At 42.5% G+C, this 23,409-nt stretch overlaps 1 protein-coding gene across 2 annotated transcripts in view; it reads left to right on the top strand.

Annotated features, from left to right (window-relative positions):
* CUEDC1 (CUE domain containing 1) overlaps nt 1-6,563 on the top strand; it is a 128,162-nt gene extending 121,599 nt beyond the window's left edge. For both annotated transcript variants that reach the window (XM_075589539.1, XM_075589541.1), the window contains 3 exons: nt 1,035-1,093; nt 2,391-2,460; nt 3,476-6,563. In XM_075589539.1, coding sequence (XP_075445654.1) covers nt 1,035-1,093; nt 2,391-2,460; nt 3,476-3,482 — 136 coding nt within the window. In that variant the 3' untranslated portion in view covers nt 3,483-6,563. The remainder of the gene's footprint in view (nt 1-1,034; nt 1,094-2,390; nt 2,461-3,475) is intronic.
* Nucleotides 6,564-23,409: the final 16,846 nt, after the last annotated feature.

Here is a 23,409-nt window from a genome sequence, read left to right on the forward strand (position 1 = left end):
TTTTAGCATTTTATTTTGATTTCCTTTTTATACAAAAGGAAGTAGTAGTACATGGTTTGCCCTGTAAATGAAAAGGCCAATCCGATTTATAAAAAGAGAATTAAGGACGCTTTCTATAATAGAATTGTGCTGTGAATATATTTTTTTCAACTACATGAGAATTCAGTGAAGGAATGTGTTGTCAGTTTTGTAAGACAAGGGCCACAGATTGAATCATCATGGATAAACAAAAATATCTCAACCTAAACTAAAAGCTGTAAAACAATACAGGCATACCCCGCATTAACGTACGCAATGGGACCGGAGCATGTATGTAAAGCGAAAATGTACTTAAAGTGAAGCACTACCTTTTTCCCACTTATCGATGCATGTACTGTACTGCAATCGTCACATACGTGCATAACTAATGTAAATAACACATGTGTAACAGGCTCTATAGTCTCCCCGCTTGCGCACAGCTTCGGTACAGGTAGGGAGCCGGTATTGCTGTTCAGGACGTGCTGACAGGCGCATGCGCGAGCTGCTGTTTGCCTATTGAGCGATATGTACTTACTCGCGAGTGTACTTAAAGTGAGTGTCCTTAAACCGGGGTATGCCTGTACTATGTCAATCTTTACATGTTTGTACTAAAGAAACATTACATCATAATACACTATTAGAACAAGGCAGTAGAAGAGCACAGAAGACCCAAATAGTGTAAACCTTTTAATTAATTAAATAATGTAGAGGTAACAGATATGCAATTACCAGATGTACACTTATAAACAGCATGTACAGTAGTTGGGAAGGAAACTGTTACCCCAGCAGCAGGAACCCGCAGCGTCTGTCCGATCTCCTAGGATCAGCGTCGCACTATTATTTGGGAACTGAATCTTACTGTGGTATATAAACCATCTGTGATACAGGTATAGGGTAATTTCAACAGACATCTTAGGTCCTACTGTTTGCCATGTTTAAACTTGTTTCCAGCAGAATTGTGTTTTTCTTTCTGAAAGAAAGCAAGGGTTAATTTTTTTTCTTAATGTAAGCTGCAGTCTTGGAACAGCTGCCTCTACAGCCAACCTACTGGACGATGTTGAAGGGCATTCATGTGGTAAGTTTTTTTTTTTCCCCCTCCAAATCTAAAGAGTTTAGCAAAGACAATTTAATTTAAGTCATCTTAACCCCAACTCCAAATGACAGATTTTTTATTTCTTTAGGTCAAGAGGGACCTGCTAGGCATTTTATGAATGATTAAATCTGAAAAAAAAACAAAAACCTGTATAAAGACATTGCTACAAGTTATTTCATTTGCTTAACATGCTTCTCGTAACCAGTACCTAATGACCAATTTGTCTTGTCCACCATTCCCACCTCTGTGCACCAGTACATGTGCTCCGGGGATTACCCTACGTGTTTCGCAATGCTAGATCACTTAATTAGGGGATAATTTGAGTAATGCCTATGTTTCTGTAATATAGTCTCTAGGTTGCCATGGATATTATATTTAAAAAATGCATATACAGTATCTGCTTCAAAAGGCAGATGGCAAAAATATAATTCTAATTTGCAAGAGTTATTGATGAAACCAACTCAACAAGTATGTCATTTACAAAATAAAACAAATATTTATTAATTATGGTTAAAATCTGAAATAAGTCAATCCTAAAAGAAATTCAACAATCACAAAAATGTGAAAAAAAGAACAATTGATGAGGGAATGATTTGAAAACCCCTTGAAGTTATATTCAAACTTCTTTTTTTTTTTTTTTGTGACAATATCAAAATATATAGTAACGAAAAAGGCTTGTAAAGTTAGTTAATAAAAAGAGTACTGATGAGGTTAATTATATATTTATTTATAAAATGTTTTACCAGGAAGTAATACATTGAGTTAACTCTCGTTTTCAAGCATGTCCTGGGCATAGAGTTCTGATCACAAATACATGGTTACCAATACATAGTTACATTAAGTCAACAGGGTTATACATTATATACAAGACATTGCATGCACAGTTAAAGATAATATATGTTATAGGCGTATGTAACAGTTACAGACCAGATTAAAATGTGAGACAGCTTTAGTTTTGAAAGAATTTAGACTGGTGGCGACTTTAAGAGTCTCTGATAGATTGTTCCAGTTGTGGGGTGCACGGTAAGAGGAGGAAGAGCGGCCGGATACTTTGTTGAACCTTAGGACCATGAACAGTCTTTCAGATGAGGAGCTTGTTCAAATAGGCGGGTAGCTTGCCCAGAAAGTATTTGAAGGCAAGACAGGAAAAATTAACTTTGCGCCTAGACTCAAGTGATGACCAATCTAGTTCTTTGAGCGTTTCGCAGTGATGTGTGCTGTAGTTGCATTGTATCTATTTTATAGCTATAGACTGTGTAATAATATCTCTTCTTTTCAGATGAAGATGTTCAGATTAGGATGAAACCGAAGAACTGTGAGGAAATTGAATCACAAAAAGGACAATTAAAGTTAGTACTGTATCACTGAGAAACATAGCAGCAGTGTTTAAACTTAAACTAGTCAAAAGTACAACTTTCAAAAATGTGAAGCCTCCTGTGAATAAAAAAGGAGGGTTCACTCGTTTTTCAAAATGTTATTAGAAAAGTAAAAAGGTAAAAATTAAGTGTTTTTCATTCAACAGAAATTATCAGTGCACTCCACTTTCGGCAGAATTTAGAACATGCTATTTGTTTCGCTCTCAGACAAAAAAAAAATCTGCCAATTTTACAGTACGTGTGATGTATATTTAATTAACCCCTTTTACAGTAGAGCAGCTTTGTCTATGCAACAAAAAAAGCTGTTGTAAATTTGTGATGTCATCACCAATACTTTGGTAATTAGAACATAGAAAGCGTAAAGGTCAGATGGCGAGATATTGCACTGCCTAAAACAGGTTCCTGAGATTTTAATGGTTCACGTAATCCAGAAAACTGTGCTACTGTACCTATGTGGTGCTTGTTACTGTTTACGTAGTTCTCGGGCAGTACATTTATACATATCAACAAAGGAACAGTTTATTTATTTTTGTTTAAACAACAACTAAATTGCGTTGTAGTTTAGGAGCTAATGTGCAAACTGCTAGCAATAGATTTAATTAATATGCAATAATGTGGATTTTTTTTACATGATGTAATTGTAAAATATATTACGGCTTAAGTTTATGCAGCTCACCGGACCATATCTATTCAAAAGTAAATAGAATATTATGTTCAGTGTCTATCTTTCTGCAGGTTACAAGGTTTGCTCATGATCCCCCAAAGTCATAGAATCCCTTCTCCACCGTCTTCATTTTCTCTTCTTTTCTTTGTCTTTTTTCCTCTTTCTCTCTTGCTTTTCCAAATGAATACTCAATGTGCATAAACAGAATGATACATTGATTGAATAGCACCATACCTTTTGTGTTATTACATCATTATCTGCTTAGAACCTTCATTTCCTTTGAGGAGGTGCTGCTTGAGTAATCTGATTTCGCTCTTCTTTCAGGTCCTAAATCCCGTAACGGGTCCTGGTTTGAAATGCATTACTTGTCGATCAAAGAAGATAAAGATTCAACTTGGCCATCTGTTTTTGTGCTGCATTTAACTCCTTTTAAAAATTAATACAATGCACAATTTTTTTTAATCATGTATTTTCCTATCTGATGTCTTCAGCCAAGCCTCGGACTTTTTGTAGTTAATACTGCTTTACATATAGTTGTATGTTATGAAATGGCACAAAATTTTACCTATAATTTTTCTTGTATAAATGCTTTTGATTTTTTTTGTTTTCTGAAGGGGAACAATTATAAACTTTCCCCTTAATAAATGAAAAATATCTTTAACCAAAATAAGTAAATGGATCACTATAGGATACTGTAGAATGTAATGTTTATTTTGAAAATATGGGTTCATGGTGGTATCTGGTATAGTAATTAATCAGAGAGGAAACGGGGGGTCAGTAGAGCATAGCAGTGAATCAGTGCTTTGGGATGTTTCTACAGTGACATATGTTTAAAAAAATTCTGAAAATAAAGGTACTGTAAAAAAATTTTTTTACACTATTATACCATGTTGGGTTGCCCCAATAAAAATGTACATTTTGGAGTACAAATAAGTGTGACATTTGCAGCAGACTTAAACATTTTGTACTTTGAATATGAGGAATAATAATTGCTGTTTTCCCTCTGGTCCCTTTAAAAGATAGAAAACTCTGCTACATGAAAGGACTTTACTGATACTCGAGGTTAAATGGCAGTGGGGAGTGACACAACACAAAATCATTATGTAAGACCTAGTAAGGGACTATGAGGGCTATTCATCAAGCTGCATTATGGGTTAACACACCCGAATGAACATTAACTCTCATTCAAGTCAATGGGAGTTAACGACCATGAGCGGTCTTTAATCCATAACAGAGCTTGATAAATCTTGGGGTATGTGCTTAGGTTGCTTTAACTTTTGTTTCCTCATTGGAAGATTAGATTTGATAGTTGGTAGTGTATAGAGATGTTCAAGTCATTGTAAAGAACTGAATGCTCAATTTCTTGAGGAGTAACGTTTGTTTACCTTCTGAACATGACCTGCTTCTTTAATAATGATTTTACTGTTGCATCAGAACTAGAGCCATTTTTGTATGTATCATACATTTTTATAATATGGTGATAAGACCACAGATTAGATTTGTAAACACTGTCTAAAAATAGAGTATGTATTATTCTAATTAAATAAGTGATGTCATAAACATCCTTATCTAATTATTGTTTCTGCGAGGTTCTCGCATTTATGGAGATCTAGGGTCCATTTTGAATACAGCTTGTGGGAAACACCTTTGTACTTGATTCAGTCCACTGGAGAAAAATGAAATTCAACAAAAGTACATTCCCATTTAGGTAAGAAGGTTTAGGAAAAAGCAGGAATGCATACATAAACTATGCGTGTCTTTTTAACTATTCCAGAGTGTCTTAATGCTACATGCAAGGATTGGCCTATAACATTTGATGAGGTCATATGTGCTGAGCATGCAGATAACTTCCGAAAGGGGGTGCCACAGTCGCAGTGTGCTGACTGCATGCTGTAGTTGTAATGTAGTGACCCCCATGACTGAAAGTGTTAAGCAACCAATGGAGACTTAAATATTGTCATGAAAATGCTGGATTACCCACAATATTATCTGTTAAATGTCTGAAAACAAAGTGTTTAAATAAGTCAGTATTTATATGACGTAACCTATGATTGTTCGTGTTTTTGTAATTACTGTACATTCTGTTTATTCTAATCTGTGTTTCCCAATTGAATAGATTTTGAGCCATTACAATAATGTTTTTAGGATGATTATTCTCTATTCAAAAGCGTTTAAAAAATACATAGAACATTGCGGACCTGATGTAATTGCACACCAGTAATCTCTGTTTATTTAAAGTTTACTGTGTTATTCGGTTAAAATGGAAGAACATGACCAACAATCAAATACCCTGTAGAGCTCCTCAACATGTGTCAATGGGAACCTAATTACATTGGGTCTGTTTAACTTTTTTTTTAAATCTGGTCTGTGATCTTTGTGACAAGAATGTGTAGAAATAGGTGATGGGGAAAAATGGCAACATACAAAAAAAGAAGCACGCACAATAACAGCAGGTATCTTGCCACAGGTGCACGTCGCTCTAAACCCACTGTTTCTAAGCCCAGTGGGGTGCTGTTTGATGTTTTCCATCTTTAACATTCAGAACATACCATGAGAAACTCCAATTCATTAAGTCCGTAGAAACTTAAATCATGTTTTATTTTTCCTGTTTTCCGTATTGCTCTTTCTACAATTATAGATGACTATTTTAATATTATACAGCATAATGTAAAAAATATATTGTACTTTAAAAAATAAAAAAAGCATAGTTCTTCCTTCCATCCACGTTGTTCCTTATTCTTTCCTCCGATGGCCCACATTATGTGCACACTATAAGGCCTGTAATATAGAGCGCGCTTTTGCCCTACCGTGTGCGTCAATTACAATTGACTGTGCGAGGCTGACGTTGATACAGTCGAGACGTGAGCGGTGGCACAGCAGACCAGAGAAAGTACAAGAGAATTGTATTTTCGCGCTGTCTCTGCACCATGTGACGCTATGAACCAATCACAGAGCGGCCTAGCACTGTGACGTCATAGCCACGCCCCCTAGCCACGCGCATCACCTCTTACCTTCTACAAACGAAATGCCTGCACCACGTGAACGCGCAACACCGTGTCCGCACACACCAGCGCGAACTATATTACAAGCCTAAAGCTTGGAGCCAGTTATATACAGTCAGCATTAGACTTGTTTGCTGAGGAATGAGGTGGAGGATAAGACTGATGTTTGGGTATTCTAGTAAACTGTCGTTTGTAGGATTAAAATGCAAAGGTCTGCTGTGGACCTGTAAGCACAAATTTCTGTCTCGTATATTAATTTAACTCCAATAACTTGACTTTTTGTTTCCAGTGCTTTTTTCTATTGTGTGGTGCTTTGAAAAACATTACTGTTACAATAATGCAGCGCTTCAAAGTGAAAATGTGTTGTATGCATTAAAGATTGGTTGGGCTATGCTCTCATTTAATTACAATATGATTTAATTTTTTTGGTATATCTATTGAAATTTATTTTCCCTATAGATTTAAATTTTTAATATGTGGAAAAGTCCTGAAAAGCAATGGGAACACTTGAAGAGGGTTATTACATTTAGGATGCAAGACCAAATTGACCAAAGTTCTTTTGCCAAATAATCTTATGAAAATGGTAGCTTTCATTAGCCTTTGTAAGCCCTGGTGTCTTAATAATTATCGTCTTACCATTTACAGTAGGCTGCCAAGTCTGTCTAACCTCAATGGTTAATTAACTTCTAAATATTTAATATGATTAGGAGCCTGCTGGAATGGAGTCTTTAAAGTGGGATTATAAATTCACCAGTTAAATTCACCTGTTAACCATAATATTTCAGATATATAAACGTTTATATTATAGGATAATATAGGGGATAAAAGCACAATTTGGTATAAACCAGGAAGGAATTAAAAGATCAGCAGAAGGATTGTTATTTATGACTTTAACAGTGCGTACAAAGTTGTAGGGAAACAAGTTTTCAAGTGTGTTAAATACTAAGTTCCCAAGTGAACAGGTTTAAAGTTGACTTCTGGATAGTATGCCCGGAAATATAGTCACTTGTGGATTAGTGAGGCTAAATCTATATACACTTGTTGAGGTGTCCTCACTTATATTGAGACATCTGATTTCTCCAGAAAGATATCTGTTTATCTTCTCAGTGCAGCCTATTAATTGGGCCTCAGCATCTCATATGTTGCTGGTGTCTAATTTACCACCTCACACCAGCAAATATTCTAACGTAAATATTACTGTGTACCTCACTATTGACATACCATGGCAAGTGGGCCTGTCCCTAATCAAAGCCAGATTGAGTTTACATTGACCAAGAGATGCCAGAGCAGACCCTTTGAGGGGCTGATACTCCCTTCCCTTGAGAGGCACATACCTCCACAGCCACAAGTTTGTAGGAAACCTTTATTTTATTCATTACCCATCTTTAAAAATATTCCGAAGTCTCATTCATTCCTCTCATGCCAATTGAATAATTTTAATATACATTGCATATTCATATTAGCATATTTTCTAGGCATTTCAGGTGGTGCAGGTTTTCTAATCGGTATTTCTCCATGTGTTGTATAAAGGAGTGTTTGGCTGAGGTACATAAGTCAATAGACCTTTTACAAAAATTGGTGTCTTGCGCTCTCTCTGAATGGTGGCTGAGGTGCAATTCATTTGCAAAATCATGGTGGAAATGTGATTTGAGAAATGTTCACCCTTAAGTTATGCAAACCAGTTTGCTAGGATTCAAATTTGGTCAAAAAACAGTTTTTAGTTAACAAATGTTTTTACGTTTTGCACATCTAATCATTTTGATATACTGCTAAACATTTTCACTAGTATAAAATACATCTTGATGCTATCTTTGTCTATGGAAACATTTCTGGAAAATCAGCATCTGCCATTAAATATAGTTATATAGTAGATAAAGGTTGAAAAAAAAGACGTCCATCAAATTCAGCCTACAGATACTTTATCCTATATTTAAGTAATAATCCCTGAAGAACGGCATTACTGGCCAATAATGCCCTGGCTGGAAGAGTTGAAGGCCCGATTTTTATCAGCATGATTGTCTACAAACTTATGCTTTAACTGCACGTTTATTAAAAGTAAATTGTACATATACACAGACCCCTACACACTCACACACACACACACTGCAGCCCCCCCTTTATACACACAAACACACTGCAACCCCCGCATACACACACAAACTGCAGTCCCCCCTACACACTGTGCAGCCCCCTCCTCTACATCCACAAAACACACTGCAGCCCTCCTCCACCCTCTACACTCACAAAACACACACAGCAGCCCCCCCCCCTCTACACCCACAAAATACACTGCAGACACACACTAACAAAACAGACTGCTGCCCCCTTTACATCCATAAAACACCAGCAGCCGCCCTACACACCCACTGCAGCCCCCAAGTAAACCCACAAACGGCAGACACACACACACACACACACACAAAAAACACTGCACCCCTCCTCCACCCACAAAACACCCATTGCAGCCATCCCTCTGAACCTACAAAACACACATTGCAGCCACCCCTCTGAACCTACAAAACACACACTGCAGAGACACACAAATCAACAAAACAGACTCTGCCACCTCTACATCCACAAAATACACACCAGCAGCCCCCCCTCTTCACCCACTGCAGCCCCCTGTAAACCCACACACTGCAGACACACACCAACATAACACTCTGCACCCCTCCTACACACACTGAAGCCACACACACTGCTGCCCCCCTCTACAAGAACAAAACACACAGCAGAAACACACCAACAAGAGACTGCTGCCCCCTCTACACCCACAAAACACACACCAACAGAAGACACACTAATAAAACACTCTACTACCCCCTTTACACCCACAAAACACACTCAACAGACACACAAACCTTTCCCTTCACTCTCCTGAGCAGAGAACTCTGAAGACAGGGTGGGGGAGGAGTCAGTGCCTTGCTGGTGTGTTCTGTCCAATCACCTCCCCTGTCTAAGTGCAAATTTCACTCTTTGTGAATGAAACCTGAAAGCTGATTGGCTGAAAAACTTGGCAAGCTGCCAAAAATTCCGGGCCATTACCGATTGGTTAAAATTCTGGGCATTATCCAATCAGAGAGCAGGGGTTTCAATAATGCCCTGAATTTACCAGCTTTAGCCCATAATTGTATGTAGCGGTCATGCAAAATGCCTACAGTCATCTCTCCTGCTGGCAGTAAGGCCTGGTAAGTGTGGGCATGCCAGCAGTAATTATGGAGGTTTCCCCTCACACCCTGGTGGGGTGCTCTGTGTATGGCTGGGACTGGTCACATGCTCTGACTCCATGGTTAGTGATGTCAGAGATGTGTCAGCCTCAGAAGCTTACATAAGGCACAGCACTGTGTTCCAAAGTTAGTTGCTGTCTAGTTCAAGTTCTGCTGAGAGGAGGAGTCCTGAGTTGCTGAAAGAGTTGAGTCAGTTATGTTGTAATAACTCCATGGGAGGCTGTGTCCAGGGACCTGGCACAGGACAGTGATTCCTGCGGGAATAGTGAATCCCTGATCTAGGTGACATACCTAATTAAAGGGAGCACTGGCGAGATGAGCGGCTGAAGATACTCCTTGTGGAGGGCAGTTGCCCTGCCGTGTCAATAAAGATGAGTTCAGCCAGAAACCCTCTCGTGTATCTATCAAGAATGAGTGTACAGAGAGGAGCACCACGGAGGAGTTCCTCGCCAGGATCATCCCCTTGCGGACGCAGGGACCCTGGTGAGGTGGAGGCGCTGCACTGGAACTAGGTGAGACTCAGCACACTACCTCAGCTGCCTGTCTGACGGGTTCTCCCCACACACCACCATGCGGGAGACTCAGGAGTCCTGTAGCCAGCAGGTGCACCATATGACATATTCACACTGTAATGGGGTCCGGTTAGACCACAGGGGCCAATGTGAGATTGGGTGGGTCAGGCCGGGCCAGAAACACCGTTACATTTGGAGGCGAGCTGCTGAGATCAGATCCGTCAACAGGACAGGCTTTTAGCTAGGTCACTTGGAAACAGGGAGAGTGTCTGCTGCCACTTTGTGCTGCGTAGGGACGGACCTAGGGGTGGTCAGGGGGCTGACGGGATATTGTCAGTTCGCAGGGACAACCTAGGGGCCTGAAGGGAGTGAGGGGTCTGGAGCGGGCTATAGCTGACCGAGTCACCTTGAGGCAGTGCTAGTTGGTAGGATGCCAGAAGGGACAGCCTGTTAACTTGGTCAGGAGTCCTGGAGAGGGTCTGCGCTAGGCTGACCAAGACAGGTAGACGCCCCAAGTACTGCATGGCAGAGCCAGCCAGAGTACCTAGCCATTCCAGACACTCACCGTAGGGAGCACAGACTGGGAGGAAGGAGTCACAGCAGACACTGAGAGAGTGAGCCTAGCCTGAGGTAGTGCAACCCTGAGTCACACCTAGATAAGGTACACATGTGGTGGTGCATCTGAGCTAATCTTTATTGTACCGGTGTGGCTGCCCCGCAGAGTGGAGCCTCATGTACGACAACTGTTATGAGAGAGTGGAGGATCCGCGTGGCACGGAGAACGTAAAATGGCGGACAGAGGCTGATGGGGAGGGCACCCGTGGCGTGCAACCCACTGAAGAGCAGACTGTCGCCGAGTTGTCATTGACCAGGCTGCTCTGGAGCGGAGCGAAGGCTATGGCTGCCCCGTTTTTATCCTGTATGGGACAGCGAGGGGCCACCCTTGAAGAGTGTGAAGAAATTGTTATAATTGGGGGAGAACCCCGTGAGGAGAGCGAACGAATGGACTTTTTGGGTGCAAAAACCAACCAAAATGGCGGTTCCCGCTTGCTAGGGAAACCGCATGGGACAGTTACAGAAAAAATGGCTGCTGCAGGACTTGCACAGAGCTGGCCGGGAATGGCGCGAACAGCAGAGCCCCGCCTTGAAGGGGGGCATGGCGCGAAAGCTATGGCTGCGCCGGGATGGACAGTGACTAATTCAGCCCCTGTGCTGAGTCAACCGTTGAGTTTATGGGACCCTCCCCTGATTTCTACCAGGGGGAGTGACTTTCAATTATGGCCTGTGGGGATGCACCCACTGGGCCCAGGGACTGATATCCAGACGGCGCCACTACAAAAAGTAGTTCCGGCCGTGGAGGTGATTTGCAAGCAAAGGTACCTTGTGCAAAAAGCTGCTGCAAGGAGAAGGCGGGAACTAGCCGCGGGAAAGGACTCCAGCTCTGGGGAGGAGACTGGCGCGAAAACGCAGACCGCGCCCACCAGGACTGAGAGAGGTGCGGCCTTAATTAAGGGGCATGATATTTCCCTGTGGGACCCGCCCATTATTGCAACCCCTGGGGGCGGGTTCCAACTCTGTCAGAGAAGGGAGGAGCCGAAGCAGGGAGTGGCGGATCCAGCAACTTCCACCAGTCAGTTGCGAGGAACCACAGAGAAGGAGAGACCTGTACAGGAAGTGACTCCTGTACCAAGAATGGCCTGCTCCTCCACTGTGGGCACTATGGTCTCCACCCAGCCCTACTCAGTGCCCGGCGGGGTGCTGGTGGTGAGGGTGGCCAATACAGAGACGGTGGTCGGGCTCTGCCTACAATGCGGGCTGCCCGGAGGTACTGTGAATACGATGGCACGTTGCCCTCATTGCGGGACTTTGTATCTGTGGCCTATGCCCACATTCGTCCCAATACAGCCTGCTGACCCCCCGGTGGATGTGACACGGCGCTCTGCTGAGTCCCCGGGCGCGCTGTGGATCAACCGCGCGAGTCCCGGAGACAGGGGACTGGAGCCGGTCAAGTCGGCTGGGTCACTGGCCATTGAGGCGGCTGGATTAAACCCCGCGACAGGGGCAAAGAGACTTTCACCACGCCCCGCGACCCCTAGGTCGGGGCGAGGGGACTACTCTGATGAGGACCTCCGTGAGCTGGCGGTAGCAAGAACGGAGCGGAAAAGACAGACGGGGAGAACGACGCCCCGTGGGGTGAGTGACCGGACGTCCCCCGCAGATCGGCGATCCGACCGACGGAGTCCCGCCATCCCAGGACCTGGCGGAGATGGGAGAGAGACGCCTACACCCCTGCGGATGGGTAAGCCAAAAAGCCCTATCTCTTACCTGGTCACAACAGACGGCGAAGCGCTGGAAGGGCCGCGCCAGGCCCAACGCGCACGTGGAGGGACGGCATCACTTCCGGTGGCGACGGCGGAGCAACCGGATGTCGTGGGAGAAGAGATCCCGCATGGGGGTCCAACGCGAGATGGCGACGCTTCCGGTTCCGGGGAGGACGTCACTTCCGGTGGCGACGGCGGAACCCAGGAAGGGGAAGCAGCGACGCTTCGGCGATTGGGGGAAGGTCCCCGACCGCTCGTATTGCCCAGAAATCGGAGAGGCGATCTCAGGACTGAGGAGGGTGAGACATCATCCTTGGACCAGTCTACGGACAGCCAGGAGCGGGTCGTAACCCCGTGGGGTCCCGTTCCCTGCCCCTATACCCAACCCCATGCCCTAGCTAATGCCCCTACCCCTATCACACGGTCACCGGGTTCACCGCCCAGCTTGGAACTTGTGGACATACCTTTGGGGGGGGGAGGAAAAACGGACTGGGGAGAGGCAGCTCAGTGGAGCTACGGAAGGTGATTCAAGGGGAGGAGGAGAATTGAGGGTGGCGGATACAGCACCCCAACCGGCAGTAAAGGCTCCGGGGTCCTCGAGGTGGTCCAAACCGCGATCCACAAGGTCGTCAGGGGTGTTTTCATTTGATGACGACCGGGAACCCGGGCCTAATCCCTTTAAGGAGACCAGGTGGTGGGCTCCACTATTTGAGGGGTATTCCGCATGGATGGACCGTACTCGGTTCCTCATCCGGCGGGAGGACGTGGTAGATTTCTGGTGGAGAGAGGGAGAGTTTACACCCGAGCAGAGGGACAGGGAATTACAGGAGAGGTGGTTCCAGCTGGAGCGTAGAGACATAGCGCCCATGGGTCCCGACACACTGTCAGATCCAGTAGATTCTGATGAGCCCCTATCATGGGTGTTACCTGGGAGGGCAGGTAATGCTGATCTGACCAGGGTCAGTAGGGCAGAGAGGGCTATAATAGCCAAATATAAAAAATCCCATGGGTTGGAGTATCCCTATGTTCCGGAGCCCCTGATGGATGAAATTGAGGACAATAGGGAAACGTGGCTCCAAGAAACTATAGAGCTGTACTTAACCAATAGGGGGAGCGACATTGTAGGTAAAAAGGCGGAAGAAAGAATAGACACCCTGATGCGAGTGTGGAGCATAGGGAGAAATGTTCACAAACATAGGGTGACCTATGTGCCAGAGAGAGGATCACCTAGGCATTATTATGTTACGGTCCTGGATATGGGTAACCGGGAAGTGAGGAAACCTGACCCAGATCACTATTATTAAGGGGGTACTGAGACATTACGCGGGTTCGTGGCTGCTGGTCGGGGCGGGCTTGGCGGATGACTGTATTCATATGTACTGTATTATGAGGAAATTTGTGTGATGTTAATTATGTTTTCCGTTACAGTGCTTCCTGGAAAGAGGTATACAAATTTAGGTCCCAGCGAGGACGATGGGATTCACCAGGGGGAGAATGTAGCGGTCATGTAAAATGCCTACAGTCATCTCTCCTGCTGGCAGTAAGGCCTGGTAAGTGTGGGCATGCCAGCAGTAATTATGGAGGTTTCCCCTCACACCCTGGTGGGGTGCTCTGTGTATGGCTGGGACTGGTCACATGCTCTGACTCCATGGTTAGTGATGTCAGAGATGTGTCAGCCTCAGAAGCTTACATAAGGCACAGCACTGTGTTCCAAAGTTAGTTGCTGTCTAGTTCAAGTTCTGCTGAGAGGAGGAGTCCTGAGTTGCTGAAAGAGTTGAGTCAGTTATGTTGTAATAACTCCATGGGAGGCTGTGTCCAGGGACCTGGCACAGGACAGTGATTCCTGCGGGAATAGTGAATCCCTGATCTAGGTGACATACCTAATTAAAGGGAGCACTGGCGAGATGAGCGGCTGAAGATACTCCTTGTGGAGGGCAGTTGCCCTGCCGTGTCAATAAAGATGAGTTCAGCCAGAAACCCTCTCGTGTATCTATCAAGAATGAGTGTACAGAGAGGAGCACCACGGAGGAGTTCCTCGCCAGGATCATCCCCTTGCGGACGCAGGGACCCTGGTGAGGTGGAGGCGCTGCACTGGAACTAGGTGAGACTCAGCACACTACCTCAGCTGCCTGTCTGACGGGTTCTCCCCACACACCACCATGCGGGAGACTCAGGAGTCCTGTAGCCAGCAGGTGCACCATATGACATATTCACACTGTAATGGGGTCCGGTTAGACCACAGGGGCCAATGTGAGATTGGGTGGGTCAGGCCGGGCCAGAAACACCGTTACATGTATTTACAGTATATTGATCTAGAGGAAGACAAAAAAAAACTAGTGAAATATCATCCAATGAGATCTTATAGGGGGAAAAATAAATTCCTTCCTGACTCCAAATAATGGCAATCAGATAACACCTTGGATTAACCTCCTTCCCATGTTTACTTATGTGGTATACCCCTGTATACCTTTCCTTTATAAAAAGACATCTAATCTTTTTTTGAAGCTATCTATTGTATCTGTAATCATAGTAACTATGGGTAATGAATTCCACATAGTAACTATGGGTAACTGCCCTTACTGTAAAGAACACTTTCCTTTGTTGCTGATAATCTCCTTTCCTCCAACCTTAAGGTACGACCCTGTATAGTTTGTACTGACTGCCCTTGGAATTAATAGTTCTTTTGAAAGTTCATTGCATGGTCTCTGAATATATTTGTATATAGTTATAATATCCCCACGTAGATGCCTTTTTTCTAATGTAAACAAATCTAATTTAGCTAGCCTCTCCTCATAAATCAGATTTTCCATCCACTTTATTAATGTGGTTGCTCTTATCTGCACTCTTTCCAGTATTTACATAATGTCTGTTTTATGGAGTGGTGCCCAAACTGTACTCAATATTCAATGTGTGGTCTTACTAATGCTTTATAAAGGGGCATAGTTATGTTTACTTCCCTTACATCCATTCCCCACTTTAATACAAGATACGATCTTGTTTGCCTTTGCAGCTACTGCGTGACATTGGACACTATTACTAAACCTGAGCCTGCTATCTACAAGTTCTCCTAAATCCTTCTCCATCAAGGATTCACCTTATTTTTCCCCATTTAATTTGTAAGTTGCCTGTTTATTGTTGTGTCCCACATCTATCTGTAGTTAACCTCATCTGCCAGTTACCTGGCCAAGTTTCCAGTCTCTCCAAGTTTTTCTGGAGAGAAATGACATCCTGATCTGATTCTACTACAACCTTACACAATTTAGTGTCATCAGCAAAGATGGAGACTTGGCTCTCTATGCCAACCTCAAGGTTATAATAAACAAGTAGGGGTCCAATACTGATCCATGAGGTAATGTACTCCACTCACATCTTTAGCACAACCTGAAAAAGTTCCATTTACGACAACTGTGTTGTCTATCCTTCAACCAGTTTTAAATCCATGTGCAAATATTTTTACAGAGTCAAATATCCTTTATTTTGTACACTAACCTTGTGTGGAACTGTATCAAAAGCCTTTTCAAAATCTTAGTAGACCACATCAACTGCATTACCCATGCCTAAATTCCTACTTCCCTCAAAGAAACTTAGGTTAGTTTGGCACGACCTATTCATAAATCCATGCTGACTATTATTAATAATTTTGCGATCCATTACGTATTCCTGAATATTATCCAGTACTATATCTTAGAGCAGCTTCCCCCCTATTGATGTCATGCCTACAGGTTTGTAATTGTGAGTGCTGTTCTGAGTGACTGAAATTGCAGTTATTCAGTGTGGAGTTAGAACAAGGAGGGGAAAGTGCTGTGCATACTAGCAAGGGTGACTGAACTTGGGGAGTTTACAGTGGGTTCATTTATTTTTAATTGTGGGAATTGAAAGTCTAAACTTTTTTTTTTATCTCTCCTGCCTGGTTGTGCCTGTATTGGGTGTGGTTTAGTTGATTGCTTAAGCTTGTAATGAATCCCGAGCTTGCCAGTGCTGATCTTAGTGACTGAAATTGAAGTTGTGTTTCAAGTGCAGTTATGTACTGTATGAAGTGTGGAATTAGAACAAGGAGTGGAAACAAGGAATGTGTTGAATACGGTACAGTATATTGACTTGTTAGCACTTTATACACCATAGTTGCAACAATGAGCAGGATTAAGAATGCCACTCGCTGAACATTGTGTCACATGTATGTGCTCTTGGAGCAGATGTTCCAGGGAGCTTACCTCTGTGGGAAGTGGGGGCAAGTGGTCTCTTTGGAGTGAGACATTGACAATCTTGAAATGGGTTTAGTGCTCACTGGCTGGGACTAGTGGTGCAGAGGGTGGAGCTGCGAGTGAGGACCAGGAACAGGTAAGTCGCTTGGTAAAAGAAGGGGAAGGAGGAAGAGGCAGGCCATTTCTGAGTGAACCCATCCCAATAGATTTGCCAGATTAAGTGAAGATGTTTGGTGGCGTCAGGACAGGAATGACGAGGCTTGGGAAGACTGATTCATCTAGCATCCAGGGAAGGAATAAGTGCTCCGTGCTACACGGTCGCATGTTTGCGTTGACTTTTTTTGCATAAAACTTATGCAAAAGCAGTTTGAAAGAATAAATTCAGATTCTGTACCCATTCTAAAACATTCAAATCTGAGGTGGTCGTAAAGGATAGGCCTTTCTGTAGAACTGAAATGGGGTCCCTGTTTAATTCGAAGGTAGAGAGATTGAAGATTTGTAGTCCATAATAGGGTGGGATAGTCCCATTGATTTCTTCTGATAGAAATAATGTGAGAGAAAGTGGAGCACTACAAATGGAACGGAGGCATACAACCCACCTACGCATTTCATGCTATAGCGTGAAATGCGTAGGTGGGTTGTATGCCTCTGTTTTTTAACATGACCTAATCTTTCAATTTCTTTATGGGAGCGTACTTCTCTGCGATTTTTTTTTTTGTCTACAGTCATTCCATTAGTAGTGCTCTGTTTTCGATCACATTATTTCTTGCATCTACCACAAGCGGATTGCACATGCGTAACCCAGGACATATGGGATTTAAGTTTGGACGCTGCACTATTGAAGTAAATCCTTCTGTGATTATACAGCACAACTGATTCCCCCAGGTGGCTGAAGGAAGGTATGGTCAATTTATGCATGCTGTCATTTCTGGACACTGGTGGTGTTAACCTCTATTGCTATGTTTTATGAGGTTTTCAAGGCAAGGGTTTTTCTCCATACCCATTCAAGCCCTATATATTTATAAAGGCTACCTCAAGGGTATTGTTTGGGGAATATATATGCTCTATGTTTGTCTGTCATTAGTTCTGAGCACCACATGTATCTTGGGACTAGTTTTCCTCTTATAGTGGCCCTCTCTCTGTCATCCTTCTTCCCTCTTCTCATCCTTCTGAATTTATTGTTTGGTCTAGCCGAATCCCGGTCTATCATACGTTTTAGATTTTGGGGATGTTACTGTTTAGAAGGTTTTTTTCTCTGAGATATGGCTCATATTCAGAGGTATCAATCTCAAATGAAGAATTGCTCACAGTTACATCTATTCTTTCTTATTGATCTATAGTTATAAACCATATCTTGATTATAATTTGTTTTATCTCGCAAGAATTTGGGATGTTTTTTTCCCCTTGATTTAATTCATACATTTCTCAAAATCTTTCTCTAGTCTTCTCAGTTTTCAACCTGTGGTTTGATCTTACATTGATCCTGGTTTTTCAGTTGACTATCCAGATCCTGTTTAATTACTTCCATACGTTTTCTCTGTGAGTGAATAGATAATAGCTTCAACTCATGGGAGCATTTTGACAAGATGGTTACCATCTTTGTGCAAAGTAGCTTGTTATGATGTGATGTGCTGGTGTAATATTCATTCCAAAACTTCTCGGTAACATATTGTTCTTCATGTAATTTTGGAGGCTTGATACTTCCCACCAAGTTCGTGTTTGTACTTTAAATAGTTTCAACATATTCCTAAATTACTCCAATATCTTTGTTGTGTCTACAATTTAATAGTTATACATACATTTTAAGTAGAAAATATATTCCTAGCCGTATCTTGCCATAAATTAGTATTACCAAATGATTAGAGAGTGATCATAAAAGAAACCCCAAATGTTTGCACTCTACCATTAATAAGTATAGTAAATTATCTTAATACAAACTGAGTGTTCAGGATATGATTCTAAGAAGGGTAAATTCCAAAAAAATAAAGTTTTATTAATCAACTCTTCTAGGTGCATAATAAGTGATAGAGGTAAAATAATTTAACATATCTCACAATGAGATAGAATGCCGACTTTGTTTCCACAGAGAGGAATACCTAATAGGTGACTCCAATGGGTTCACAAAATATACACATCTACTGATGGAGCGGCCGTTATTCGAACACTTCACGCATCATGTACAATGGAATCCCGATTTGAAACCGCGGGATGAATTCCAGCCTTCCCGCACTATGATGCGAGCATGGCGAGTGCAGAAAAACGAATTAGTGTTCTGGCTATTAAAAACATGAAATTGACACAGTAGCACAGTACTGTACACATTACAATTCATCCATTTTATTGCAAACGACGAAACAGAATCCATGAAATTCAAACAAAACAGCGATAAGCGTGGGTGCCTGGGGCGATTGGCCGCGTTCATGCTGCGTGGGGAACAGCAGATAACTCAAAATCGGCGCTGTGATGTGTTCGAATAACGACTGATCCATCAGTATGAAGATGGGTTTAGCAATTCACCATACTGTATCCTGTGTGAAGACTCTCAGCTCATACACCTTTAATACACACGAGCTCCGTGGAAAGACGCCACAGAGTAATAAGCTTATCACTGTCAGCATTGTAAGTTTGTAGCAACTGGTCCGCAAGAGAAACACATTTAGTAACTGTTGTTCATACTTGTAAATAGGTGTATCAAAGTGTACAGAGTGTGCTAGTACTCCTGGGATTGTCACAGCATCATCCTTGAAGTGGTGATGTAGTTATACAAGTTGTAACCCATAATTTCAAATCACATACATTGTGTCCCTGACTATTGGCCACACAAACCATTTGACATAGAGAATGTATTTATACACTGGCAACCAAATTATCTTATCCTACTAATGCAGCCATGCTGCAGTATCAGCCCTCACTCACTCCATTAGAAAGTTTATTTATTTATTTATAAAATATTTTACCAGGAAGTAATACATTGAGAGTTACCTCTCGTTTTCAAGTACGTCCTGGGCACAGAGTAAAACAAAATAATACATGGTTACAAATACAGTTACATAAATGAACAGGGTATATATTATATACAAGACATTGCATGCACAGTTAAAGAAAATATATATTATGAGCGTATGAAACAGTTACAGACCAGATTAAAGTGTGAGACAGCCTTAGATTTGAAAGAACTTAAGCTGGTAGTGGATATGAGAGTCTCTGGTAGGTTGTTCCAGTTTTGGGGTGCACGGAAGGAGAAGGAGGAACGTCCGGATACTTTGTTGAGTCTTGGGACCATGAATAGTCTTTTGGAGTCTGATCTCAGGTGATAGGTACTGCATGTGGTAGGGGTGAGGAGCTTGTTCAGGTAGCTGGGTAGCTTGCCCAGAAAGTATTTGAGGGTGAGACAGGAAAGGTGACCTTTGCGCCTAGACTCTAGTGATGACCAATCTAGTTCTTTGAGCATTTCGCAGTGATGTGTGTTGTAGTTGCATGGGAGAACAAAACGACAAATTGAATTGTAGAGGGTGTCAAGTTTGCTAAGGTGGGTTTGAGGAGCCGAGCCATATACTATGTCTCCATAGTCAATAATTGGCATTAGCATCTGCTGTGCAATACGCTTTCTGACCAGGAGACTTAGGGAGGATTTGTTCCTGTAAAGTACCCCTAGTTTGGCATAGGTCTTGGTTGTCAGGGTATCAATGTGCATCCCGAATGTTAAGTGGGAGTCAAACCATAAGCCCAGGTATTTAAAACTAGTGACAGGTGTTAGGGTGGTGGTAGCGTTGGTTCTAATCAGGAGCTCAGTCACTGGAAGCTTTACAAATTTAGTCTTGGTCCCAAATACCATTGTTACAGTCTTGTCAGTGTTTAAAAACAGTTTGTTTTGGGAAATCCAGTTTTCGAGTCTCAAAAAGTCAGACTGAAGTATGTGTTGAAGGTCAGAGAGGCTATGGCTGTGTGCATACAGGATTGTGTCATCTGCATACATGTGTATTGAGGCTTCCTTACAAGCTGTGGGAAGATCATTAATGAACACTGAGAAGAGTAGGGGCCCCAGAACAGAGCCTTGCGGTACACCACAGGTGATATCCAGGGGGTTGGAGTTAGAGCCTGAGATGGACACATGTTGGGATCTTCCTGATAGGTAGGACTGAAACCAGTTTAAAGCATGTTTCCCTATTCCAGAGCTCTGGAGTTTGTTAAGCAGGATAACATGATCAACTGTGTCAAAAGCCTTTGCAAAATCTAGGAATACTGCACCAGTGAGTTGTCCCCGTTCCATTCCACACTGGATTTCATTGCAAACTTTTAGCAGGGTAGTTACGGTGGAGTGTTTGGGACGAAACCCAGACTGGAATTGGCTAGGGAAATTTGTCTTGGTGTAGAAATCGCTTAATTGGGAGTGGACACATTTTTCCATAAATAAATGGTGACCATATATAAAATAAAGCAGGAAAGAGTATAAAGAATATTATGTGCCACTATCCATATATACACCTAATTCCAAGGTACTGCACCGACACACTTTATTCGAGCAAATACCCAGTATGTACCTGGCAGATACCTGGAATGCGCCGCTCCTCACCTCTGACAAGCCCCGTTGCGTTTGCCTTCCCAGCCTGGGTTCATGCCTGGCTGACGGGCGGCTGATCTGTTAAATGATAATGATTAGGATTTAATAGGCTGCAATGCTTCGCGTGTATACCAGATGGCATAAATTCATGAATTGTAATGCAGTATATATAGATATACTGTGCAGTATTGCAGCCAGCGGGAATAAAATGCTTCAATCCCTGCCTGGAAATAACCCAATATACTCGGGCAGAAAACAGTCACAAACCTCAATACACCCGGGTATACCCGAATTCGTGGGACTAGCCGAGCTCGAATAAAGTGTGTTGCCAGTGTACCAAGTGAAGGAATTACTGGGTTCAGATTGTATAGCTCTAATATTTACCAATTAAAGAAGGAGTTGGAACACCCGACATATAGATTTGTGATATGTTGTCCAGGTATCTCTCTCATTCTTTCCCTTTATTTTGAGTGAAAGTTGGAATCAAAATAATTCCAATATATAGTGATATGGTGTTAATGTGTAGGAGTGTTCTAGCGCTAAGTGGACCGCCCCTATGGTCAATACGGTCCCTCTTAGGTTAACGTATCTCTCTACCTAGGTATGTTATGTGTAGGAGTGTCCTATAGCTGGATGGTCTGCTTCTAAAGACAATACAGACCACTTGGTTAATCCACTCAAAATCAAGAATGGTCAAACCCTCATGTTAAATGGCAGCTATAATAATGTTGTTAAATAAATGGAGAGAATATAAACCCTTCATTTAGCCCAAGGGGACTCAGGGTTTGAAGGTTGAAAATCCATCTACATTATTTTTGTAGTGGGTGCCTATCCTAGTCCCCTTTGCGTGGTCCCAGAGATAGCTGCATAATACGTGAAAACCGTAGTACATTACAGTCCCCATGATGAATGCCATTAACATGTCTTGCTGGTTTATCGTGGCTGTTCCTTACTGATCCGATGTGCTCTAGGACACGAACCTTTAATTGTCTATGCGTCTTTCATACATAACTTTTATCACATTTACATTTGATGAGGTAAATGACACATTTGCTTACACAATTTATAAAGTCCTTTATCTTAAATGTATTTTGTTGTTTGGAGTCTGAAAATGTTTTAGTCGTGGTCATTTAGGCACACGCCTTGCATCTTCCACATGGGAAGGATCCTTGAGGTTTCTGATTCAGCCATGTCCTTGTTACAGTTGATTGATAGTGACTCTGAACAATTTTATCTTTTATATTTTTAGATCTCCTACTTGTCATTGTTGGAGATGGATTCAGCACATCAGCCAAGTCACTAACTTCCATCAGGAGATGCCAGTATTTAGAAAAAAAATGTCTGATGTCATCCCACTGAGTGTTATAGGTTCCAATAATTCCTATGACCTCTTTTCTCATGTCTGGTTTCTGGTTATTGGTCAGCAGAGTTGGTCTCTGTGTGTTCAATGCTCTATGAAAAGCCTTCTTGACTACCTCTCTGCTGTAGCCCCTTTCATAAAAGTGTGTACTCATACCCTCCCCTTGGGTCATAAAGTCGGAGGTTGATGAACAATTCCACCTTAAGGGTAGGAATTGACCGGTTGGTATATTTTTAATTAGATGAGTGGTGGTGGATATCAGCTTTTAGTAGGCTATTAGTTGCCGTGGGTTTTCTATATATTGTAGTTTCAAGATAACCCGTGCTTTTAATAGTGATATCCAGAAAATTGATTTTATCATGGTCAATTTGTATTGTGAGTCTTAGGTTGTGTGTATTATCGTTTAGTCTCATTACAAATTCACGTAAGGCTTCCTCCGTACTCCTCCATAGAAGTAGTATGTCATCTATGTAGCGGACCCAGAGTATGATCTGGTCCACGTACATATCCAGGGCCTCGCCGAAGACCACGACTTCCCAGCATAGATAGAGATTACTGTAGGTGGGAGCGCACATGGTCCCCATGGTGGTGCCCTGGATTTGGTGATAATATTTTTTGTTAAAGATGAAGAAGTTACTACTTAGAGTAGTAGTTTAATGATAAATTGATTATGTAGGTGTGCCTCGGTGTTTCTAGATTTAAGAAAATGGCTCACGGCGTTCATGCCTATTTGGTGTGGTATATTCGTGTACAGGTTCTCATTACTGGATAAGAACCAGTAATGTTTTGATGCCCTTTTAAATCTTGCTCCGAACAATTGTATCAGAAGAGGATTCAAAGTACCCACAACACTTACATAGATACAACACAGAGACTAACACTGCTCAATAAGTCTATTGAATCTCAGTTTAACCACAATGTGTGTACAGTAGGATAATTGCCCCAACTCAGCAAAGGGTGAGGGGGTGCTAACGATGTACTATTATAGACAGTGTTCGAAAAATCACCCAAAAATCTACTCGCCGAACCAAAAAATCTCGCCACCTAGTCCTGCCCCCACCCCTAGTCCCGCC

Source organism: Ascaphus truei, chromosome 3 (genome assembly GCF_040206685.1).
Source record: "Ascaphus truei isolate aAscTru1 chromosome 3, aAscTru1.hap1, whole genome shotgun sequence".
NCBI classification, from domain to species: domain Eukaryota; kingdom Metazoa; phylum Chordata; class Amphibia; order Anura; family Ascaphidae; genus Ascaphus; species Ascaphus truei.